Source organism: Elgaria multicarinata, chromosome 19 (genome assembly GCF_023053635.1).
Source record: "Elgaria multicarinata webbii isolate HBS135686 ecotype San Diego chromosome 19, rElgMul1.1.pri, whole genome shotgun sequence".
Lineage (NCBI taxonomy): Eukaryota > Metazoa > Chordata > Lepidosauria > Squamata > Anguidae > Elgaria > Elgaria multicarinata.
In genome coordinates, this window is record NC_086189.1 from 18969461 (window position 1) to 18990827 (window position 21367).

General features: G+C 46.9%; 1 protein-coding gene across 1 annotated transcript in view; it reads left to right on the plus strand.

Moving 5' to 3' along the window:
• The first annotated feature begins 3033 nt into the window (after window positions 1-3033).
• Window positions 3034-21367, plus strand: part of PRRX2 (paired related homeobox 2) — a 42561-nt gene continuing 24227 nt past the window's right edge. Inside the window, exon 1 of the mRNA XM_063144993.1 lies at window positions 3034-3280. Within this exon, the coding sequence (XP_063001063.1) occupies window positions 3034-3280 (247 nt within the window). The remainder of the gene's footprint in view (window positions 3281-21367) is intronic.

Consider the following 21367-nt stretch of genomic DNA (forward strand, 5'->3'; position numbering starts at 1 on the left):
TGCTGGGATTTTTTGATTAGGAGGGACACTGATGTCACGGGCCAAACCTGCCCCCAGAATTCCCTGTTCCTTCCGGACTTTGTTGCAATCATCACAGATGCGGCGGGAGAAATGGACTTCCCCACCAACCATCTAGGGTTATGAGCTGTTCCAGTTGCAGTGCCAATTCTTTTGCGATGGGTTGACCCTGAGTGGCAATTCACTTTCCAACACAGCTGTTCCTGGTGGACATGAAAAACCCTTAGAATGGATGTGTTGATACGGATCAATAGAGCTGCCTGCATTTTGGCCTCTCCTTAGGGGACGTAATTATGGGGACTCATGACGTTTGACTGGACCTCAAAATTAACCTTTACTCCCTGGCCCTCCAACGCTCCATTAAAGTTTATGCCACTACTACTACATGCACGTCTATAGTAGGCACTCACTTTCACCACGGTATGGGTCAGGAATAAACAAGATTCCGTAGGAGCATAGAGATGTGCTTCCTGGCCTTTCTGAACTCCCTATCCAGCTTTAAATTACAATACTTGAAAGTCAGGAAAGAGTTTATCTGACCAGCAGTGTTCATGGCCCCTCTGGTTTAAAAATCACAGATCCAAATAGCGGATCCTTGGACAAAGACCCTCCATCGAAAGCACAACAGCGACTAACGGATCTGCCGGGTGTTTCATCCATGAGCAGGTTAGTTGCAATCCAAGAAGAAAACCGGTATAGAAGAAACCGTCAAGCCGTTGTCTTCTATTCTGAACTAAAAACTAGGAGCTTTAAATGGCAAGCCAGGAGTCATGGACTGGTCGTTGGTGTGATCCAGCCAGGCTCTTGTATTCTGAACTGAAAACATACCTGCTCATCAAGGAGACCTCTTAGGTACTCAGGCTGGTTGTCGCTTCTCTTTTTGAGTTCCCAAGGGAGACGTCAACATTTTTGGTGGAGCAGGAAGGCGAGGAGAGCGCCCCCTTTCATAAATCAATAGAGTTTGATATTTAAAATATGTCTTGGCCATCTTTTAGAACAGAAGCCCTCTTCTTCTTCTTCTCCTCCTTCTCCTTCTCCTTCTTTCTTTTTTTAAAAATTTGTTCAACAGCTGGCTTTCATCATTCGATTTTATGAGCTCGTTTTGTACGTTAACGTATTAGATCAGCTCTGTGTGTGCACGCATGCTCCTGCCGTGATCGATTGAGATAAGATAGCAGCACCAAAAACTCAAAGAAGGAGGAGGAGGAGAAGGAGAAGGAGAAGAAGAGGAGGAGGAGGAAGAGGAGGAGGAAGAGGACCACCTAGGGGCCGCGATCTGGCCATGTGTAACGACGGATGGCCACAGACATGGCCGTGCAGCATAAAACGCAGTTCAGTGGCTCCCAAGAGTCTGTCACAAGGCAGATGGGGAAGTCCATGCAAATTTGAATTGCTGGGTTGCCTTCGGGCTCATGGGGTGAGACCTGGAGAGGGGACCTGAGTGATGCTCGGGTGCGTTCTAGTGCCACCCATGGCAATGCCCAGATGCTGAGTCAACTTCCACTGCATTGTGCTAAGAGAGCTAGTGGGGTGTGGCTCTTGGACGGGGACTGAGGAGACCCGTGAGCATTCCCACAAAATGGCCACCCAGGGGGGCCTGCTGGTGGACATGGCCAGTCACAAAACACTGGGAGGGCCCCACGACTGTGGCGAAGCCCCTGTTTTGCACACAGGATGCCCTGGGTTCAAAACCTGGCATCTCCAACTAGGGCAGGAAAAATATCTGCCTGAAATGCTGGAGAGAGATTGTTGCCGGTCTGTGTCAACAATGCTGGGCTGGATGGACCGAGGGTCCAACGCGGTATAAAGTGTCTTCCAATGTTCCTAACACCCATTTCCCAAAAGTGAGACAGGTGAGGCCCAAAGAAAAGTGGGTTCTCATGTCTCTAAGCTACCTTCAGTATCAGAGGAAGTATGACTACATAGACTAGTTGCTGGGGAACATGGGTGGGAGGGTGCAGTTGCACCCATGTCCTGCCTGTGGGTTTCCCCTGGGCAGCTGGTGGGCCACTGCATGAATAGAAAACTGGACTAGACAGACCTTTGGTCTGATCCCATTCTCAGGGCTCTTCTCATGTTCTTATGTTCACCCATTATTATTATTATTATTATTATTATTATTATTATTATTATTATTGATGTAAGTTTCCTCCCAACCAGCCATGTGTGTGTGTGTGTGTGTGTGTGTGTGTGTGTGTGTAAAAACGTAAGTTACACATTTTATAAAACCTACCTAAGCCGATCCCAATTTTTCCCCTCTTCTTTTTTTCCTTCTGAGAAATGCACAGGTTCCAAATACTGGATGTCTTTATATCACAACTGTTGGAGAGGAGGCACTTAAAGTTTCTCCGAAACAAAAAGGCGAGGGGGGAGAGAATATATTGGGAGTTGGGGGGGGAACCTCAAGAAGGGGAATTCTCTCTCCCCCCCCCCAATTTAACCCTTCCTCTTTCCAAAACTTTACACAGAGAGAGAGGGAGAGGGAGGGGAGAGAGAATTTGAAGGAGGGGGGGACGGACTAGCGCAAAGACAGAAAATTGAGGAGGAGGGAAAGGAGTTTTGCTGTCAGAAAAGAGGAGGCGGGAGACCTCTTTGGTCAGTTTCAGAAGAGGTGGGGCGGAATTTGAGTCAGTTTCAGGACATCTTCCTCAATTGCCAATCCTGGTCAATTTCAGAGCCCGGGGAGTTTGTGCAGCAGCGAAGTTGGGTCTGAACAGCTAGAAAAGCGGGGAGAGCGGAAAAGGCGAGCGAGAGAAAGTTTGGGGGAATCTCTCTCTCTCTCTTTCCCCCCTCTTCCAGACGTCAACACGAGGCTGAGCAAGAAATACACGCACACGCATCCATCCCAGGAGGAGGAAAGTGGTGATCTGGGGAGGACACTAGAAGTTTTTTGGGGGGCGGGGCGGGGGTAAGGAAGATCGCCGGATTGCATTGCAACATCGGGGAACGAGAGAAAGGGGGGTGTCGCGGCTTTGGGGTGGGGTTGGGGGCCCCAGCCTGGAATCTTCAGGCGATATGGAAACGGTGGCGGCTTACGGCATGGATAAGCAATTCGCCCCTAACGCGGTGCGGATTTTGGATCCTCCAGACAACCCCCAGGCTAGGAAAAACTTCAGCGTCAGTCACCTTTTGGATCTAGAGGAAGTCGCCGCCGGCATGAACGGAGCCAAAGAACCCGGCCCGGAGGCGAGGGAAAGCGGCAAAGGGGCGCAGGAGCAGTCCGGGGGCAGCAGCGGTAGTGAAGGCGGCGCGCTTCGGGAAGGTGAGCGTGGGGCGCTTTTGTGTGTCTGGACATTGGGGAGGAGAGACTTTGAGGGGAGATCTTGGGGTCTTTTTGGAGGGGGCGTGGGGGCGTTTGAAATATCTATGGGGGTTAAGCGGCTGTGAAACTGGGCTGGGGGGCTGGGGCCAGACTGCCTTTCTCGACTCATCTGTCATGGTGAAATTGACCCCTGGGGAAATTAGCATGGTGATATTAACACGGTGAAACTGACAGGGGGCAGATCTACCCCAAGCAGGATAGAAACACTTCGAAAACGGTTTGAAAACTGTATACGGAGCGTGTCCTGGGCCCGAACAGTTGTCAAAACCATTATAACCCATGTAAAACAGTAGTGTAGATGCTGCCAAGGGTGAAATCGACGAGGTGAAACTGACACGGTGCAATTGATGGGGGTGAAATCGACAGGGTTCAAGTAGAGCCATTGACAAAGGGGAATTGTATGCCCCCAACAGTCTTGGGGGCAGGGAAGGTCTCCTTCAAAAGGGCGCCATGGAATGAACCGATGTGATCGTGCATGTGACTCCCGTTCATTTCAAGGGGGTCTTCTCAGTTAGAAAATGCCCCTAAAACCTCTCTGTGTGTGTGTGTGTGTGTGTATGTGTGTGTTCTTAGAACCAAGGTCAGCCATTTGGGTCTGTTGAACCCACCTTCTTTCCCTGCCTAGATAGCACCCAGTTCCTTGCTGTTCCAATTATGCATCCCACCGGTGATTAGTAACAAATATTTTTCACAGCCACTGGGAATTTTGAAAGGAGACAAGGGTGGAGGGGAGTCTGGGTAAAAATTAAGGCCTGGGAAAGGGGGCCTATGGGTTGTACCCAAAGCCAGTCCTATTTAGAGTAGACCCATTGGAACGAATGGGACTAAGTTAAACTTAGACAGGCCACAGTCCTACAAAGCGAATGCCTGTGATGTGTTCCAAAATGCAGTTTAGTTTAGTGTAATACCTTGCATGAAAGTAAGGCCCAGTGAATTTAATGTGGCTTAATCCCGGGTAACTGTGGACAGGATTGCAGCCTTAGCGTAATACATTCATTAAGCCAACTAAAAGATCACATACACACAGCCCCCCAAAAACCCAATGTGTGCAAACTTTCAAGAGCTCCAGATCCCTTCATCAGGTACGACTTTGCAAAAAGCTGAAGACATCTGCAGACCTCGAAAGCTTACACATTGTTGTGAAATTTCGGTCAACCTCATAAACATATTACACTTAGGCTGCGATCCTGGATACCGTTACCTAGGAGTAAGCCACATTAAACTCAGTGAGCCTTACTTCCAAGTAATATATAGGACTTCACTCTTTGATGGATTTGGGGATTTTTCTTCTGGTCAACACAGCTATCTTTGGGGTGGGGTTCTTTTGTACTTTGAAATATGTTTGTGTGAAAGTATTCATGATGCAAATCATGATCAGTGTATTCTGAAGTTGTCCAAATGAAGGACAGCGACATGAGCAAGATCCGGTGCATTGAGTGCAGACTGAACGCTGCCTTTAATATCAAACACGATTGAAGCCAAAATTGCTGCCACAATCCTATGGAGGAACATAAAAACATGTTTGCTCTGCAGTTAAGAGCAATTCTATGTGTATTCTATATGTGGCACTATTCTATACATGTCTACCCAGAAGTAGTTCCCATTGAGCTCAATGGGGTTTATTCCCCCAGTAAGGGTCACAGCCTTAACGACTGAAATCCTATACACACTGGCTAGGGAGTAAATCCTGTGGAATCCAACAGGGCTACTTGAAAGCAAATATGCATAGGATGAGGTGGAAAAGTTCTTGATATGTGCGTCATTATTATTATTATTATTATTATTTAGAGTAAAGTTAAGAACTTTTGAAGCTCTTACTGTCAATGGCAATGCAAAACATGTTCTATGCTTATTAATTAAAAGTTGTCACACTTTGTAGCTTTGTTCTGCAGGCTAGAGAAAGTTAGGGGCACCTCCGTGCATGTTTTCACACATGATATAACAACGCTTTTTGCATATACTGCATGCACCAGCTCGAATATGCATTGGATTAAGTGTGTTTCAACTTTATGAACTTTTGTTCATTTGTTTAGATGTGGCTTTCTTCCTGCGCATAGCAATGTGCCATATAAGCCTCGCTTGAAAATCAATTCACCGCAAAAGCTTCCCCATAGAAATGACATAGAAGTTCTCTTGCACAATTCTTGCGCTCCAGAACGTCCAACATGTTGGCTGTATGCGCCCAGGTTTCTCTGGAGTCCTTGACTGCCCGTTCCAGATCCCTGCAATTCTGAGATACATTAGTAATGTACCCCCATGGTTAATTGTATTCATTTAGTTCTGGGCTGTCAGATACCACGGGGTAAAAATGACACCCATGTTCTCATCCATTCATTTATTTATTACATTTATATACCACCCAACTAATAGATGTTATATACACCCTAATGGCTACCTGGTGGAGTAGGTAATCATATGTACCATTTTACAGATGGAAGAACTAAGGCTAAAATAATAACTTGCTCTGGCCTCCATTGACAGAGGTGTGGCTTGAATTCTATGATGGATGATTTCTTAGAGAGATTTATGCCTTGCCTTTCTATCAGAATCCCAGGGTTGCCAAACTTCTGTTCAGCTCTTTGCTCCTCCATCTTTAAGAAGGCCTTGATTGGCAGAGAAGACGGGTTGTTATGTCTGCAAATGGATTTCAACCAATTTTGCACATTTCTGTTCATCCTGGCTTCCCCACCTGCACTCCTGTTCAATTCTGAAATGCTATTAGGGATGAAAAAGACATAACGGCACTACTTTTGATCACACCAACTTTAGAAGAGCGCGCATTAACTAGAAAGCTTGTAAAACATAAATAAATCCCTTACCCAATGGTTACCACTTTACCTTGCTCATCTTAAGGCGCAATCTGGTGTATATTCAGATGGATAAAAGTATGACAGCTCCCATAATTTCCTAGCCAGCAAGGGAACTGTAGGACTTTTTCTCTGTCTTGATTTGCATGGCATTGCGTCCTTAATTTCTCTTTTCACTACCACACACAGTGACAGATATTTTATGCTCGTTACCACCTAGCCGTCCAGTGAAAACAGTGCTGGGTTGTGAGATGAATTCAAATCCCAACCGCAACCTTGGTTTTCCCCCTCTGTAAAATGGGAATAATAATTCCAATCAATAATGAGGATGAAGGAGGGAACAGGATAGCATCTCTGCAGTGAAAATGCAGTCTCTAGACTTAAAGATAACGATAAATAGTTAGAAGTAATGAATGTTGCTTTTGGGATATAGGTAGCCTCTATATTAGATGCAGAAATCGAGGGCGCTAAAAAAGGCAGTCCGTGTGTGTGTTTCCATTGGTGGACTGTAACCTGAAGTGATGTGAACGGGCAATGGAGGTACAACTTGCTACATACAGACCTTTCAAATGGCGTCACATCCCTCCAGTCACTCATTCAGACATTCAGCTCGGGAAATCGGACAATGTTGTGCCATGCGTGGGTGAAACCAATCCCTGTTTTTCATGAAATCAGCGAGACAGGCACATGCCGTTGTGCCCTGGATTGGGGCCTATGCGTGTAAAGGCAGAACAGGGATGACCCCAAAATCATGGCGTTGGAGAGGACACTTAAGAGTTGCTTTTTTCACATGTAGGTGGAAATATTATCCTGGGTATTTATTTTTTTCTGGGGTAAGTCAGCTTCTGGAGAGTTAAGTGCAGTCTATATTTATGATGAGCCCTGTTTCACTTCAGAGATCAACGATAAATTCAACACACACACACACACACACACAGAGCCCATCTTTCCCTTCGAGTTCTGGCTTTTGACGTTGACAGTTTCATTTGTAGATGTTAGTTTATCCTATCCTTTGAAGGAGTAGAAGGACACTGCTATTTTAGGCTGTATTCCTACATGGGTTTACAGGGGTGCACCCCCCCTTTTAATTCGGTGGGATTTACTTCCCAGTCTAAATGGCCAGACGAGTCGGCGGCATTTAATATTTCAAGCAGCTAAGGGTGCCAGCAAGGACGGAATCGTGAAAAGAGTTGGAGTTCAATAAAATGAAGACAGGAAAATAGATTGTACTTTCTCTTCCACGTGAAGACAAGGTCCTGTCATAGTCGATTATACAAGCCCTCTGCCCACTTTAGGGGAATATTTCCATCTACTAGCAGGAAGAATTCAGGTGTTCTGTGATAGCTGAGATATTTATTTATAAAAGCTTGTTTTAAGAACCATACTAAACTAACCAAACCAGATGAATATTGAAGCAGGATAAATCAACCCTGGGGCTGTCCTGTACTTCTCACCCCCAATGTGCATTCCTGTTCCAAAAAAATACCCGCAAAGTGCTCAAAAAGGTAATTTGTGAGTTCTGTGTGTCTACGAAACTCCCCAGACTCATTGGGCAGACCACGTTCTGACAAAATAGCTAGTGGATCTCCTTCTGAATGTGATCACAAGTTACTTTTTGCAAACACATTGCACCTACTAGTTTTTCCTAAATTCCACGTTTGAAGAATCTGTGGTGAGTTCAGATTTATTTTCTGGTGCCGAGTTTTAGGGGCTCAGGATACCTCTAACATCTTAGAAGATCGTATTTACATAGATGGTGTTCCTAGAATGGGCAGAACAGTTGTACGTGCAAATATATATATATATATAGCCTCTCTCACAATAATTACACACTTACTACCATGTATATCGGCTCATACGTGTCGGTAGCATTTTTGAAAACGACTTACGCTCAATCTGCTGTTCTAAACATCTGTGTAATTAGTATGCCAGACTGTGCAGCAGCATTGATCGAAGTCTCAAAATGATGTATAAAAAGGATCCGGTGGTGTGGAGTGTTTTCTGTTTTGGGGGTTCCCACCCGCTTTTAGGCCTGTATCTCATCAGGGCCTAACTAATTACACATGATGCTAATGACACAATTAGCAATCATGTTGCTGCTTTTTAAAAAGCTAAAATACCAGGGTATTTTGCAGCCACACCCTGCGCAGCCGTTAACATGTGGGAGTGGGGAAAAATGCCTCCCGTTGGTACCCATGGGAGGTTTTGCCTAACACTCATTGTCTTACGTGAGGAGGGCAATTCTACTGGAGATGGCTGTTAACAGAAGATTGAAGAGTCTGCCTCAAATGAACAAATTCAGAGCTGGAGAGGGGAGGATTTACCTATCACCCTCCTTGTATTTAATTAAAACAACAGGAAGATAATTGCATTGTGAGCTTCATAGGAATGCTTTCAAGTGGATTCCTGCATTGAGCAGGGGGTTGGACTCGATGGCCTTATAGGCCCCTTCCAACTCTACTATTCTATGATTCTATGAATGATGCTAACAGTGCAATTGATTGACGGCAAGGAAGTCAACGGGCCATTGTAGACACGCCTAAAAATATATATTTGTACAGCCAACGTGGAACACTTTTAAATTCTGTTGCTTTTGATGGAAGGATCAAGCATGTCCATAAATTGCTCCTGTTAAAACGGTGCGTCCAGACGCTCAAATCTCCTGGTTTGATTGATCCCAGATTGATGTGTGATTATTCGAAACAAAGGCGGGCATCAGAAATCTGACTAGAGGAACTAACAGACTCTCTTGCTGAATGTTTCATCCACCATCAAGGAGCAACCCCTGGGTCATTTGGGTGATAATAATTAGAAGGTGTGGCGTGCCCCTCCTTTTTTAAAAAAATAACAACAACCGTATGTATTTTGTCTGCCTGGCTGCTTAAATGCGTTGCCCATGCTTACTGGTTGCCTTGCAATTGGTTCTAAAGGTTGTTGCATTTCACGTAGTCTAGTTTTGGCTTTTCATCTGTTTTTATATGAAGGGTGGGTGATCAAAAGCATGCCTTTGGTTTTAGCAAGTGGAATAGCAGCCTATTTTACTGCGAAACTGGAAATATTTAATGCCTTCTTTAGTACATGTTTTAAATGGAGGAGAAAGATGTAGCACTTTATATATTTAACTTTCCATTCCAAGCGGTCAACAGATCAGTGCTCTAATTCTAAACACATTTACTCGGAAGTAAGCTCCAACTGATGGAAAGAATATGGGCTTTGGAGAGTTACCTGAAAAGCGCCATTTTTGTGGTACCGGTCTCTGATTCATTTTGTTAGATGAAAGAAAGAAAGAAAAATCTGAACGTGAATGTCTGGAACGTATTTAGGAATAAGCCAGCACAGGGCAGAGTCACTCTTAGCTAACTCCTGTTCGAAGTCCTACGGATTGGTTCGTCGCAGCAAAATTCCTTTCTGTTGCTTGAAATGGGATGTGCAACTACTCCACACTTTACTCAGGTTAGACCCACTGTGTTCAGTGGTTTACTCTCACGTAAGTAAGTGTGCACAAATTTGCAGACTAACTGTGCGATCTTATACATGTCTGCTCAAAGATAAGTCTCCAATTTTTAATTTTATTTGGTAAGAGTGCATTTAATCCCGTACCTCAGCCAAAAAGTACCCTGGAGCAGCTGACCCATAATTAAAAAAGGAGGCCTACAGGCTTGCCATCTAAAAAAAACGCGGCATGCAAGGAAAAAAGAGTCAGGAGGGAAGAGGAGAGAATGAGACGTCCTCCCAAGTAAGCATGTATAGGATTGCAGCATTCCTTGTGAGTGACTTCAGTTGAATTGTGCATTTATTTTTTTGAGGGGGAGCTGCAACTTAATTTACAGGGGAGGATGCTGTACTGCAGTATACCTACCGTAGCTCTAAGTCTAAGGACATGATAGCTATTAGATATTTCATCTATGCATGAAAACAGGATTTCAACTATCAATTGATTTAATTGGTTAACTTAATCAAAGAAAAGTATTTTAGTCAATTTAAAAGGTGGCCCTTGGTTGATTGGTCTGCAGATGTATTTTTTGATTTAATTGGATTTTTAATTCCCCCCCCAAAAAATTATAAATACTTATAAAAGCTGCTGCCAAACGAAGAAAGCTTTATCCAGTGTGATGCCTGCTACAATAGCATGCTAAAATTACAAAATACTGAGATCCCCCCTCTTTAGAACAATTATGTTTTCTCTCTCATACATAAGCTTGTACAAGTTTAACTGATTATGGCTGCAGCCCTATCCACACCTGGGAGTATGTCCCATTGAGCTCAGGCGGACCTACTTCTGAGTAGATATGCACAGGATGGCACAGTAAGGCTGTACTCCTAAATGCACATACTAGGGGGTAAGTCCCCTTGGGCACACTGATGCAGGTTTATACTGGATCAGCCCTGATGATGGAAGTGGTCTACACCAAAATTGGGTGCAGGAACTTTTTTTCCCCCCTCATGAAAGGAGATCTTGGAACAACCCTGTGTCACTCCCAAGTAAACATATATAAGAAAGCGCCGTTGTTAATGCATGGATGACCTGAAAGAAACACATACCAGTAATGCACAAAGATTTATGCAACTGGATGACAGTCCCAGAGTTATTGCATGTTTATGTGTGTATTAAAGAGGAGTAAGATGTGCCTCCGCACATCAGCAAAATGCAAAACAGATCTTTAATTTGTGGTTGTTTTAAATTTAGCCCCCCCCCCCCTCCCCGCCATCATTGCATTCATCATTTCCCCAACATTTCCCCAACACACACACAGAGTTTGCCCTAACTGAAGTCTGAGTAGACATCGGACAATCAGGCTTCAAAAATGGCTCCGTTGGGAAGACACCAGGCCACGGTTGCAATCCCTTGGAAGGGCCTCGCCATTCTAATAAAAATGGGTCCGGTCAAAGATGACCCTGAAGATTTGGCTTCCCCCCTCCTGGGCATTTCAGAGCAACAGCGCTCCAGATCAAGAATAACAGGACGCCCTGTTGAGGTTGCAAGAATCACCGTCATTTAAGATGCTGCTCTATCCTGCTGCTTGGCTAACAGAACCACAATCAAACCCCAGACCACGAGTACCCAACTTCAAAGGGGCAGAAGTGATCTGAATACCATAAACACTCAAAGCGTGTGTGTGTGTGTGTGTGTGTGTGTGTGTGTGTGTGTGTGAGTGTGTGTGTGTGTGTGTGTGAGAGAGAGAGAGAGAGAGAGATGTAGAAAGGGTAAGGAATGATATCTGTGAGCAATTATCCGTTTTGCATTTTGCTTTAAGTCATCTTAAAACTTGCCGTGTAAGAGAGGCAGGCTTGATGGATCGATTGTGTGCATTGCTTCTCCGTCGGGACTTTCCGGACATAGCCAAAGCTTGCTCCGATGTAAGAGTCAAAAATTAGCCTTTGGGTTTTGTTTTCTTTTTAATGGGGCGGGGTGGGGGGATATTACGGTTACGCGTTTGACTTGTGGTTTTTGGTCCTGGAATCAACAGCCCATTTCTTTTCAGTCGGCAGCAAAAGGAAACCTAAACTCATAAAGCAAATGAAAAAGGAGTCCTTATGGAAAAGAAAGGGAACTGAAAACTTGTAAACACCCAGGGAAAAAAAAAGGCCTTTCATAAGGGGTTCCAGTCCTCTCCCAGTCTGATCAAGGGAACGTTTCTCCGGAGAAGGACCTTCAAGCCTCTCTTATTAGTGTGTTCCTGTGAGCCCTCTTCTCCAACGCATCATCCCTTGCAGGAAATTAAAGGCTCAGCACTTTCTTTAGAAGAAAGGCAAAAAAAGACCCCCACAAAAAAAAATTCAGTGGATGCAAGCATGCCTTCTCAGTTCTGTGGGCTAGGATTTTCCCACGAGTCCTTTAAATTATTATGGATGGCTTCTAAGTCGTTCTCCTACTGAATTCTAGGAAGGCGCCGAAGAGAAGTGTGGAAACCCAACGTAGCAGGGAGTAGGTCCCATTGAACTTTGTCAAACGTATTATGGGTCTGGAAACAGACTTAGGAGTTTGGATGTCATACAAATCTGCAATGGATCCAAACGAATTTGGATTTCTATGCCTCTGACTTGGGGGTTCAACTCTGTACAGCACCATGTACATTGATGGTGCTATATAAATAAATAATAATAATAATAATAATAATAATAATAATAATAATAATAACTGCGGACCGTGTCCCCCCCCCGTTGGGGGACGTCCATGGATTTGGGGACCGTTTTGCTGTCCTTTGGGAATTTGAGGCAGATTTTGTCTCAGAAAAATAAGCGGAATTAAATAAAAGCTGGCCCATAATTGCACATTTCCCCCAAGGTGTGAAAATGCACACTTTGGGGGAATTTGTGCATTTCGGGGGGAATTTGCGCATGTGCGAATTTGCGCAAATTTGGAAACTAACTACTGATTCTGTCGATGCATGGACGATGCAACAAAAGGTACCTGACAACCAACAGAACAGATGGAGTGGAGTTTGCACAATCTGTACAACTCTGCTTATGAATAAACCCCTTTTTACTTGTGGATAAGGGTGAACAAGCGGAGTTTAATCCAGGCAGGATGGAGGTATTGTGGGTCAGGAAGTGAACTATGTTAGAGGGAGGCTAACAACTGGCCTTATATAGGGCTGCAGTCTCCTTAAAAGACCAAGGCCATGATCTGGGAGTCCTCCTGGACTTCGTGCTAACTGGTATGCCAGGTAGCTGACATACTCAGGAGTGTGTTTTATGCACTGGTGACATCCAGACTGGACTACTGTGCGGTGCTCTCTGTGGGGCTGCAGAAACTTCAGTGGGTGCAGACCGAGGGCACCTGAGTGTTAGTGGAAGTGAGGAGGTTCAGTCATAGAGCACCTATGCCGTGCATTGGTTGCATTGGTCACTGGTGTGTTTCTGAACCCAATTGGAAATGTTTTTCACCTTTCAAGTCTTAAAACATTTTGGGACCAAATTACTTGAAGGACCACCTTCCCCCTTATCACCCTTGGCTGGAAGATCAGCAAGAGGGGCCCTTTCTCAGCCGCCCACCTTTGAAAGCAGTTAAGTGGGTGACTACATGACAGAGGGGCTTTCCTGCAGTGGCCTGACCCCTCTGGAATGGGCTGCCTTTGAGGGCCCTAGCATTGTAACCCATTTGTTCACTCTGGCCTTCCCCTAATGATGTGCACGCGCGTTTATTGTTATACTTTGGACGGCTAATTTTTTTTTTTAATGAAATGGCATCAGCCTGTTTTATTGTGGTAAGTCACCTGGGGAGGACTCCTGCCCAGAAAGACGCCAAATGATGATGATGATGATGAGGAGGAGGAGGAGGAGGAGGATGACGATGGGTGTTGCTGGAGCCAAGATGGGCTAACTTTGAAACCTTTAACAATGTGTAATGCAGGGAAGAAAAGAAGGCGGGCTTGGGACTTGGCAACAGGAGAGGCATGCAGTGGAATCCCTGTTGTTATCTCCACTCTGGGATCAGAGATAACACCTGGAATTCCTCCCAAGGGGGATTCCTCCTGGGGGCAGGGCCTGTAGGCCAAGCCGTGCCCCCTAGAAGAGCCCAAGGTGGCCTTGCAGGTTCTGCGTTATAAAGATTTCCTTGCCTAATTTGAGCGGAAGGGAATCACAACTCCTCTCCTTCTCAGTTGTGTGACCAACGTGGATTTCCCCCCTCCTCTCCGCCACCCTGCATTTTCTTGGCTGCCTATGCCAGCACGCGGCTTCTCTTCCGCTCCACCCAGAACCACCTATCCAGATAACTCCGCGTTGCCAGAAAGTGTTTGAGGGGCGGCGATTCTGTCTAATAATTACAAGCAGACCCATTGCGAGATTAAACATTCTATTAAACTTAAGAATGTCTAATATAATGTTTAATCTCACTGTGGATCTGGTTGTAATTATTAGAGACTGGTCACAGCTCTCACACACATTTGGAAAAGAAGAAGAAGACACACACACACACCCCTCTCTCTCCTTAAAGGAAACTACAGTGGAGACCTAACTAACACGCCCTGCGTCAGAAGCCAAGATTGGACAAGCTGTTGTGGAGTAAAACGCCTGCAACGTCCGGGAAGCCGTGGAGAAGCCTTCTTTAGGAAGGCTCTGTGTAAGGAGGGGAACACTTGGTGGATATAGAGATCCCTCTTCTCCAAGCGGAGAGAAGCGGAGAAAGCCCGGCTCCATCCGTCGCATCCTGTATCCATTTGCGCTGCGACGCCTTGTCCACCCTTCATTTAAAAGCCTTGATTTGGGCTAAGTGAGGGCCAGAACCCCTGAAGATGTTATCGGAAAAACACCTCGGCAGCTGCGGACAGGAAAATGCCTTTTTGTGCACGGGCTGTCCTGGCGCGGACGCCATTGTTTCAGGAGTGGGGGACCGCTTTCAGCGACGGGTGGATGCCATTTTGCAGCAGTTCTGAGGGCCGGCACCGCACTCCAGGGGTGGGCGGGATCAGAGACAAAGTGGACGGGGCCAAAAGGCCAGCAATTTTTTTGTAAGGGTGCTGTTGTGCCGTGTCCTGCTTTGTGGGTCCCTGGTCGACAGCTGGTGGGCCCCCGTGTGAACAGAGCGCTGGACTAGTTGGACCCTGGGTCTGATCCAGCCTCAGGGCTCTTCCGATGTCCTGATGAAACTCCTACTGCCAGTAATTCAGCCTTCAGGGAGTCATTTCAATCTTTTAGCCTGGAACAAAACACAGGAAACCAGCAAAACCTCCATGGCCTGGATTGGCGACATGAGACTAGGAATGCTAGAAGTCTTGTTGGGTGGTGAAGTCCACGTTTGTCGCCTGCCTTCAGCATCGGTATGCTTATGTACACCAGTCGCTGGGGAGCATGGGTGGGAGGGTGCTGTTGCTCTCATGCCCTGCTTGTAGCTGGTTGGCCCCTGTGTGAGCAGAGCACAGGACGAGATGGACCCTTGGCCTGACCCAGCCTCAGGGCTCTTCTGATGTTCTTAGGTTCTCATGGGCAGACAGATGCCGTAGCTAGTAGCAAACCACATGCTTTGCATGGAGGAGATCCTGGGTTTCATGGGGCTCAAGCACAGGTCTAGCGTTGAGGGTCAGCACGGTTGGGCTTGCTGAGGTCCACACTCTCACGGCCAAGAGTCCCCTGGAGCTGCGCCTCCGCTTCCATCTTGCAACCTCTTGTTCTCCTGCCTCTTGCTCTGGCCCAGGCAACAAGGGTGGTGAGAAAGGAGGAGGAGCAGGAGACGCCGCGGCCTCCATGCACCCGGGCTCTCTGCCTGCCAACCAAGCAGATGAGGAGGAAGAGGAAGAGGAGCACGAACCGCTGGTGGCCATGGCAGTGAGAAGGTGGACTCACTGAGGGAGGGAGTCCGTTGCGGGGGTCCTGCCCGGGGGATCTCAGAAAGCGGTTTGTAACCTTCCCTCACAGGGGAGGGGCTCCACCCCCTTGACCATGTCAGTTGCCCTTTTCTGTGTCAGGAAACTCTGCCACATATTTATTTATTTATTACATTTATATACCGCCCCCATAGCTAGAGCTCTCTGGGCGGTTTACAGAAATTCTAAAATTGAGATAAAAACGAGTATACAAAATTTAAAATTCTAAAACACAGAACATACACACATAGAGCATTAAAAACCGTTAAAAAACTAAACATGTGCGTGATTAAGATGCACCGCCATATGCCTGGGCAAAGAGGAAAGTCTTAACCTGGCGCCGGAAAGATAGCAGCGTTGGCGCCAGGCGAGCCTCATCAGGGAGATCGGTCCATAGTCTGGGGGCCACCACTGAAAAGGCCCTGTCCCTCGTTGCCACACTCCAAGCCTCTCTCGGAGTAGGCACCCGGAGGAGGACCTTAGATGTTGAACATAGTGACCGGGTATATTCACGTCAGGAGAGGCGTTCCGTCAGGTATTGTGGTCCCAAGCCATGTAAGGCTTTATAGGTCAAAAATAGCACCTTGAATTGAGCTCGGAAACATACAGGCAGCCAGTGCAAGCGGACCAGAGCAGGTGTTATATGGTCGAACCTTCTGGTTCCCGAAATCAATCTTGCCGCTGCATTTTGCACGAGCTGCAGCTTCCGAACTGTCTTCAAAGGCAGCCCTACGTAGAGTGCATTGCAGTAATCTAACTTGGAGGTTATCTGGTGTCCTCCCCTAATTTGTCCCTCCGTGGGACTTTGCGTGTGAGCAAACACGTTCCGAGCTGGGCACAAATCTCAGGTTTTAACTTCCCCCCCAAATTCGTAACAGCATTATCTAATACTCGTTGGCAACCAGCAGTTGGGAACACAGACCTCAAGCCACAGGAATGGGATTTGTCCGGACTGAGAGCAGAGGACTCTATTCCCGACCCACCTCTTACTTCCTCCTCCACCGATTCTTTTCTATTTCGATCAGGTTTTATTTTTTAAACAGATTTATTTATAAACATGTTTGCGCAACTGCGTGGCTGCCATCACATGTCCTAGGGAGGGCCGGAGAAGGGAAGTATTGGCAACCATTGAAGTCTGGAGGCAGATAAAGAATCAGAGAGAAGAATGAGCCAAACAGCTCGTAACACTGGTTTTTAAGTCACTGCCTGCAGGGGACGGGAAGCGAGGAGGATCCGCTAGGTCCAGAATAACCCAGGCAATAATCGTGGGCTAGGCCAGTGGAGGCTGGTGGCTCCAAGGTCAGTGGGGCTGTGAATCCGCTCCAGGTTTCTGTCTGTACTCTCAAGGAGTTCTCTAAGCTTGCCTTCCGATTCCACCCCCTCTCACCCTTCCAAATGTTAAAATTGCAACACAACAAATTCAAACCAAACCAACCCAATTGCAACCCCGCAGACAGCAGGACTGAAACTAAGCAGCGTGACATTTGCAGAGGGTTTCAAAGCCCAGCGAGTTCTTTAAAAATGGGTCTTTGCCTGGTGTAGAAAGGACAGCATAGCAGCCAGCCCCTGAGCCTCTGTGACCTCAGAGCAGCTTAGCCAATCACTGACAGAGGCTTGATAGCCATAACCTGTGTAATTCTCTGCCTCTGGAAGTCAGGCAGTGGCCAACTTTGTATTCCTTTCGGCGCCTCCTGAAAGCGTCATTATCCCAGGAAGTCTTCTCTTAATGACTAGCCACGGTTCACTGTACATTTGGCTACTTTTAAAATTCTTTTATTCTGTTTTTATTTTACTTTATCTTGTACACCGCTCTGAAATTTTGAATGGGGAGCGGTATATAAATACTGTAAATAAATGAATAATAACCTACAACAGATATTTAAGGGCTCAGTCCAATGCCTGTTTAAGGCAGGAAAGAAGTCCTAAAATTCATTTTATGTGGTTTTTAATAAAATAAAATAAAAGATAACACAGTGCCAGAAGCTAGAGGGGCGTGGTGTTGTAATTGTTGGAGGAGAAGGACAAATAAATTAGATGGCTCCGCCTTTGCCAAATCAAAGTACGTTCATCCATTGTTCTCTTTGCTGTTTGAGGAGACGAGAGAAGGAGTTCCAGGCCTTAACAAGAGCAAAGGCCATTAAAATAATAAGAAGGGGGGAGAGAAAGATGGAGAGAAGGAAATAAATTTTCTTCCCGAAGGTAAAACATGTAATTCTTCTCTCGATATGATTAAAAGAAACAGAAAGGGAGAGGATTGATTTCAGTAGCTATAAATCAGTTCCCACTTTGGGTGGACGGGGGACCCGGCTTGAAGGTTTTATCCAGGCTGCCGTTAGAGGCCCGTGATTAGTGGGTCTCTCTCTCTCTCTCTCCTGCCCCTCTATGGATAATGGGGGGGGGCAACGGTGGGCCGGAGTGGGGGTGCAAAGGAGGCCCTTAACAAAAATGTAGAAATAAATCAAGTTTTTTGGAGGGGGGACGCTTCCTGAGAGAGACACAGATCAATGGTGATAAAGGGATACAAAGAATATTTCTTTCCAAAACAAAGAATATATCTCTGTATCCATATCTCTCTATATAGATATCTGCACATACACACACACACACACACCACGATCCGAAGGGCATCTGTGACCAATTAGAGTCAAAATGGGTTGTGTTTAGATCTCCGACTTTTAATCCAGCTCTCGCTCAGAAAGGCTGATAAAGAGGCCGTCTAATGTTACATTTCCGATGCGCCTGGATCCGACAGCAAATTAAAATCCGCCCCGCGTTTCTTAAACATGAAATCAGGGGGAGTCGGAGCAAGGCGAAACGTCCCAAGGACGCCGCCGGTAGAACAGCAGGGAGTTCGTTATGTGGAAAGAGGGAAAGGGAGAAAACGTCTCTTTGCCCGGGGGAGGATTTGAACCGTGGGCAACCCAGGCCCAAGACCTTAGTCCAGGAGCATTGAACCTCAGGCCTGGGTTCCAAATACGGCCCAACAAGAGGGAGAGAATGTCACACCCCTTTCCTGTGACTCCACCCCTTTCCCCCCATGGCCGATGGTTTGGTGGTTTCCTGACTTTCACGTGGTTTCTTCTTCTTCTTCTTCTTCTTCTTCTTCTTCTTCTTCTTCTTCTTCTTCTCCTTCTCCTCCTCCTCCTCCTCCTCCTCCTCCTCCTCCTCCTCCTCCTCCTCCTCCTCCTTCTTCTCTATTAGTTTCCAAAGACTTCCTTAACTGTCAGTAAGAGATTTAGGCTAAAATGGGCCACTGTTTGGGATTTTGGCCACGCCTTCTTTGCATTCAGCTCTTCCAAAATCGGATTTTGCTCCTCCAAAATTGGATTTGGCCCTTGGGCTGAAAATGTTTCAAAACCAGGAATTGCAGAGAGCCAGACTGCAGTACCAAGTTGGCTGTGTTTTAAATCGTTAAAAACAAATAATTGGATTTTGGCAAGGGAACGTTGCTTTTGTTGTTAACTGCTCTAAAGCCCTCGTGTCTTTTTTTCTTTCTTTTTCAACCACAGGCTCAAGTGTCTAAATGTGTGTGTGTGGGGGGGGTTTACAAGGAGGGGGGGTGAACATTTGGAACACTTATGCAAGTTTGGAAATTTGCAAACATTTCCCGAAAATTACGCGCCTGCTCCAGTTCGCATTTGGGCTTGCGAACAGGATAGGTTGGCACGGTTTGCAAAGTGGACAAATGTGTCTTAAAGCTCTCGCTGCTAGTGGCCCAGCTGTGAGAGAAGCCTTTCAGTCTTGTAGAATGGGGGAAAGTACTGGCAAGAGAGTAGACCCCCCCAAAGGATTGGAAGTCGGAGAAAAGGGGCGGAGCTAGAGGAAGGGGGCAAGGCCATCCTCCAGTGGCTGGTGGATGGCTATATATACCAGTTGCTGGGGAACATGGGTGCGAGGGTGCTGTTGCACTGTGTCCTGCTTGTGGGACCCTGGTCGACTGTGGGAACAGAGTGCTGGACTACATGGACCCTTGGTCTGATCCAGCATCAGGGCTCTTCTCATGTTCTTATTTTCATCTTTGGGGCCCCAGAAGGTTGGATTAGGAATCCAGGTGGGCCAGTTTTGGCCCGTGGTCTTGAAGTCCAGCACCCTTGAAGCAAATAATAGTGGACCACACAGTGGATGAATAGTATGAGCTGGTATACAGGAGCTTTGCTGCATCCCTAACATTCATACAATTAATCGACTCTGGGTTTTGCAACGGCGAGCAGCCCTGGGAGGAACAAAATCAGAAGGGCAGTTTCTCTATTCTTGTCTTGATCCCTGAAATCTAGGCGTCTCCTCCTTGCTCTTTCATAGAATCATAGAATCATAGAATAGCAGAGTTGGAAGGGGCCTACAAGGCCATCGAGTCCAACCCCCTGCTCAATGCAGGAACCCACCCTAAAGCATCCCTGACAGAGGGCTGTCCAGCTGGAATCTGGCTTCCTTTAACTTGAGCCCGTTCTTCCGTGTCTTGCACTCTGGGAGGATGGAGAAGAGATCCTGGCCCTCCTCTGTGTGACAACCTTTCAAGTATTTGAAGAGTGCTCTCATGTCTCCCCTCCATCTTCTCTTCTCCAGGCTAAACAGGCCCAGTTCTTCCAGTCTCTCTTCATAGGGCTTTGTTTCCAGACCCCTGATCATCCTGGTTGCCCTCCTCTGAACATGCTCCTCTTTCTTATCCATCCCTCCTCCTCCTCCTCCTCCTCCTCCTCCTCCTCCTCCGGTTCTTCCCATCTGGAAATCCTCCCATTTCAATGAGACAGCGTGATGATAGGGATGGAGCGCCCACATGGAACTTTTTACTAGGAATGTTATCTTTTTATGGCGATCCTAAAACAAAACAGGCAATGGACGTTCCGGTTTCATTTCTTTTTACGGCTCTCTCTGCCTCCCACAGATGCCGCCTCTGTGCTGGAGCATAACTGTGGGGAGCAAGACGGAGAGGTGTGATGACTGACCCATGCCGGGGTGGGGGGAAGGAGAAGGAGGGAACGGCTGGGCTGGGCTCGAATGGACGGTTAAGACCCATCGGCGACACCCAAGGCCTGGTACGGATGAAAAGGGCTCGCGCTGCTTTGTTGATCCGGATCACCCCCGGTGCCTGGATTTTCGGGGCTCTGCTTGAGGGGAGGGCGTGGCTACGGTGGCCATCGCAAGGGTCGCCCGCAGCTCCAAATGTACCCCTGCACCGCTCCTTAGGAGAGGCACGCCAACCTTTCAGAAGGGGAGGAGAAACTGCCCTGAAGCCGGGTAGTTGAGGGAAACAGTTTGGGATTTGGAGAAAGGGGAGGGGCCTACGGAAGGGCGTGGCCCCCTGAGGAACTGCAGAGGGCCAAATGGTGTTGGGAGAAATGGCCAGATTTGTCCCACAGGCCCTTAGGTACTGAGTCCCCCACCCAACGTCCCTGCCCTGGACGCCGGGCAGCACATAACTAGCTGCTGCGCTGCGTATCACTTGCCGCCACATTTAACTAGATTGAGAAATTATGGCACGGAGGGATTGCAGAGATGGCAGTGCCGATTGGCTGAGGGCTAGTGTTCTCTCTCTGTCTCTCTCTGAACAATGCAATAACCCGTGTGTGTGTGTTTGTGTGTGTGTCTGTGTACCTTATACTGGAGAGAGGGGCGGGGGAGCGAAGGTCTTGAAAACCTATTCACCTCCTTTCATTAGACTAACAAATAATGCTTAACGCAAACCATCTGTTCTCAGCAGACCTTGCCGCTCTCGAGAAGATAAAACAGAAGGGTAATTTTAGCCAGGGGGGAACTCTCATCTGAAGCCTTTTCAAACAGCGCCGTTACTTTAGCGTCTCTTGGGAGGTAGGCCGTGGGGGGAAGGGTTTGGCGTGGAAAGGTCTGCCGAACCCTGCCTCGCTTAAAAGTTGTACCTGAGCAACGTTGCAGACATCTGGCAGGGCTTTCGCGGTGTC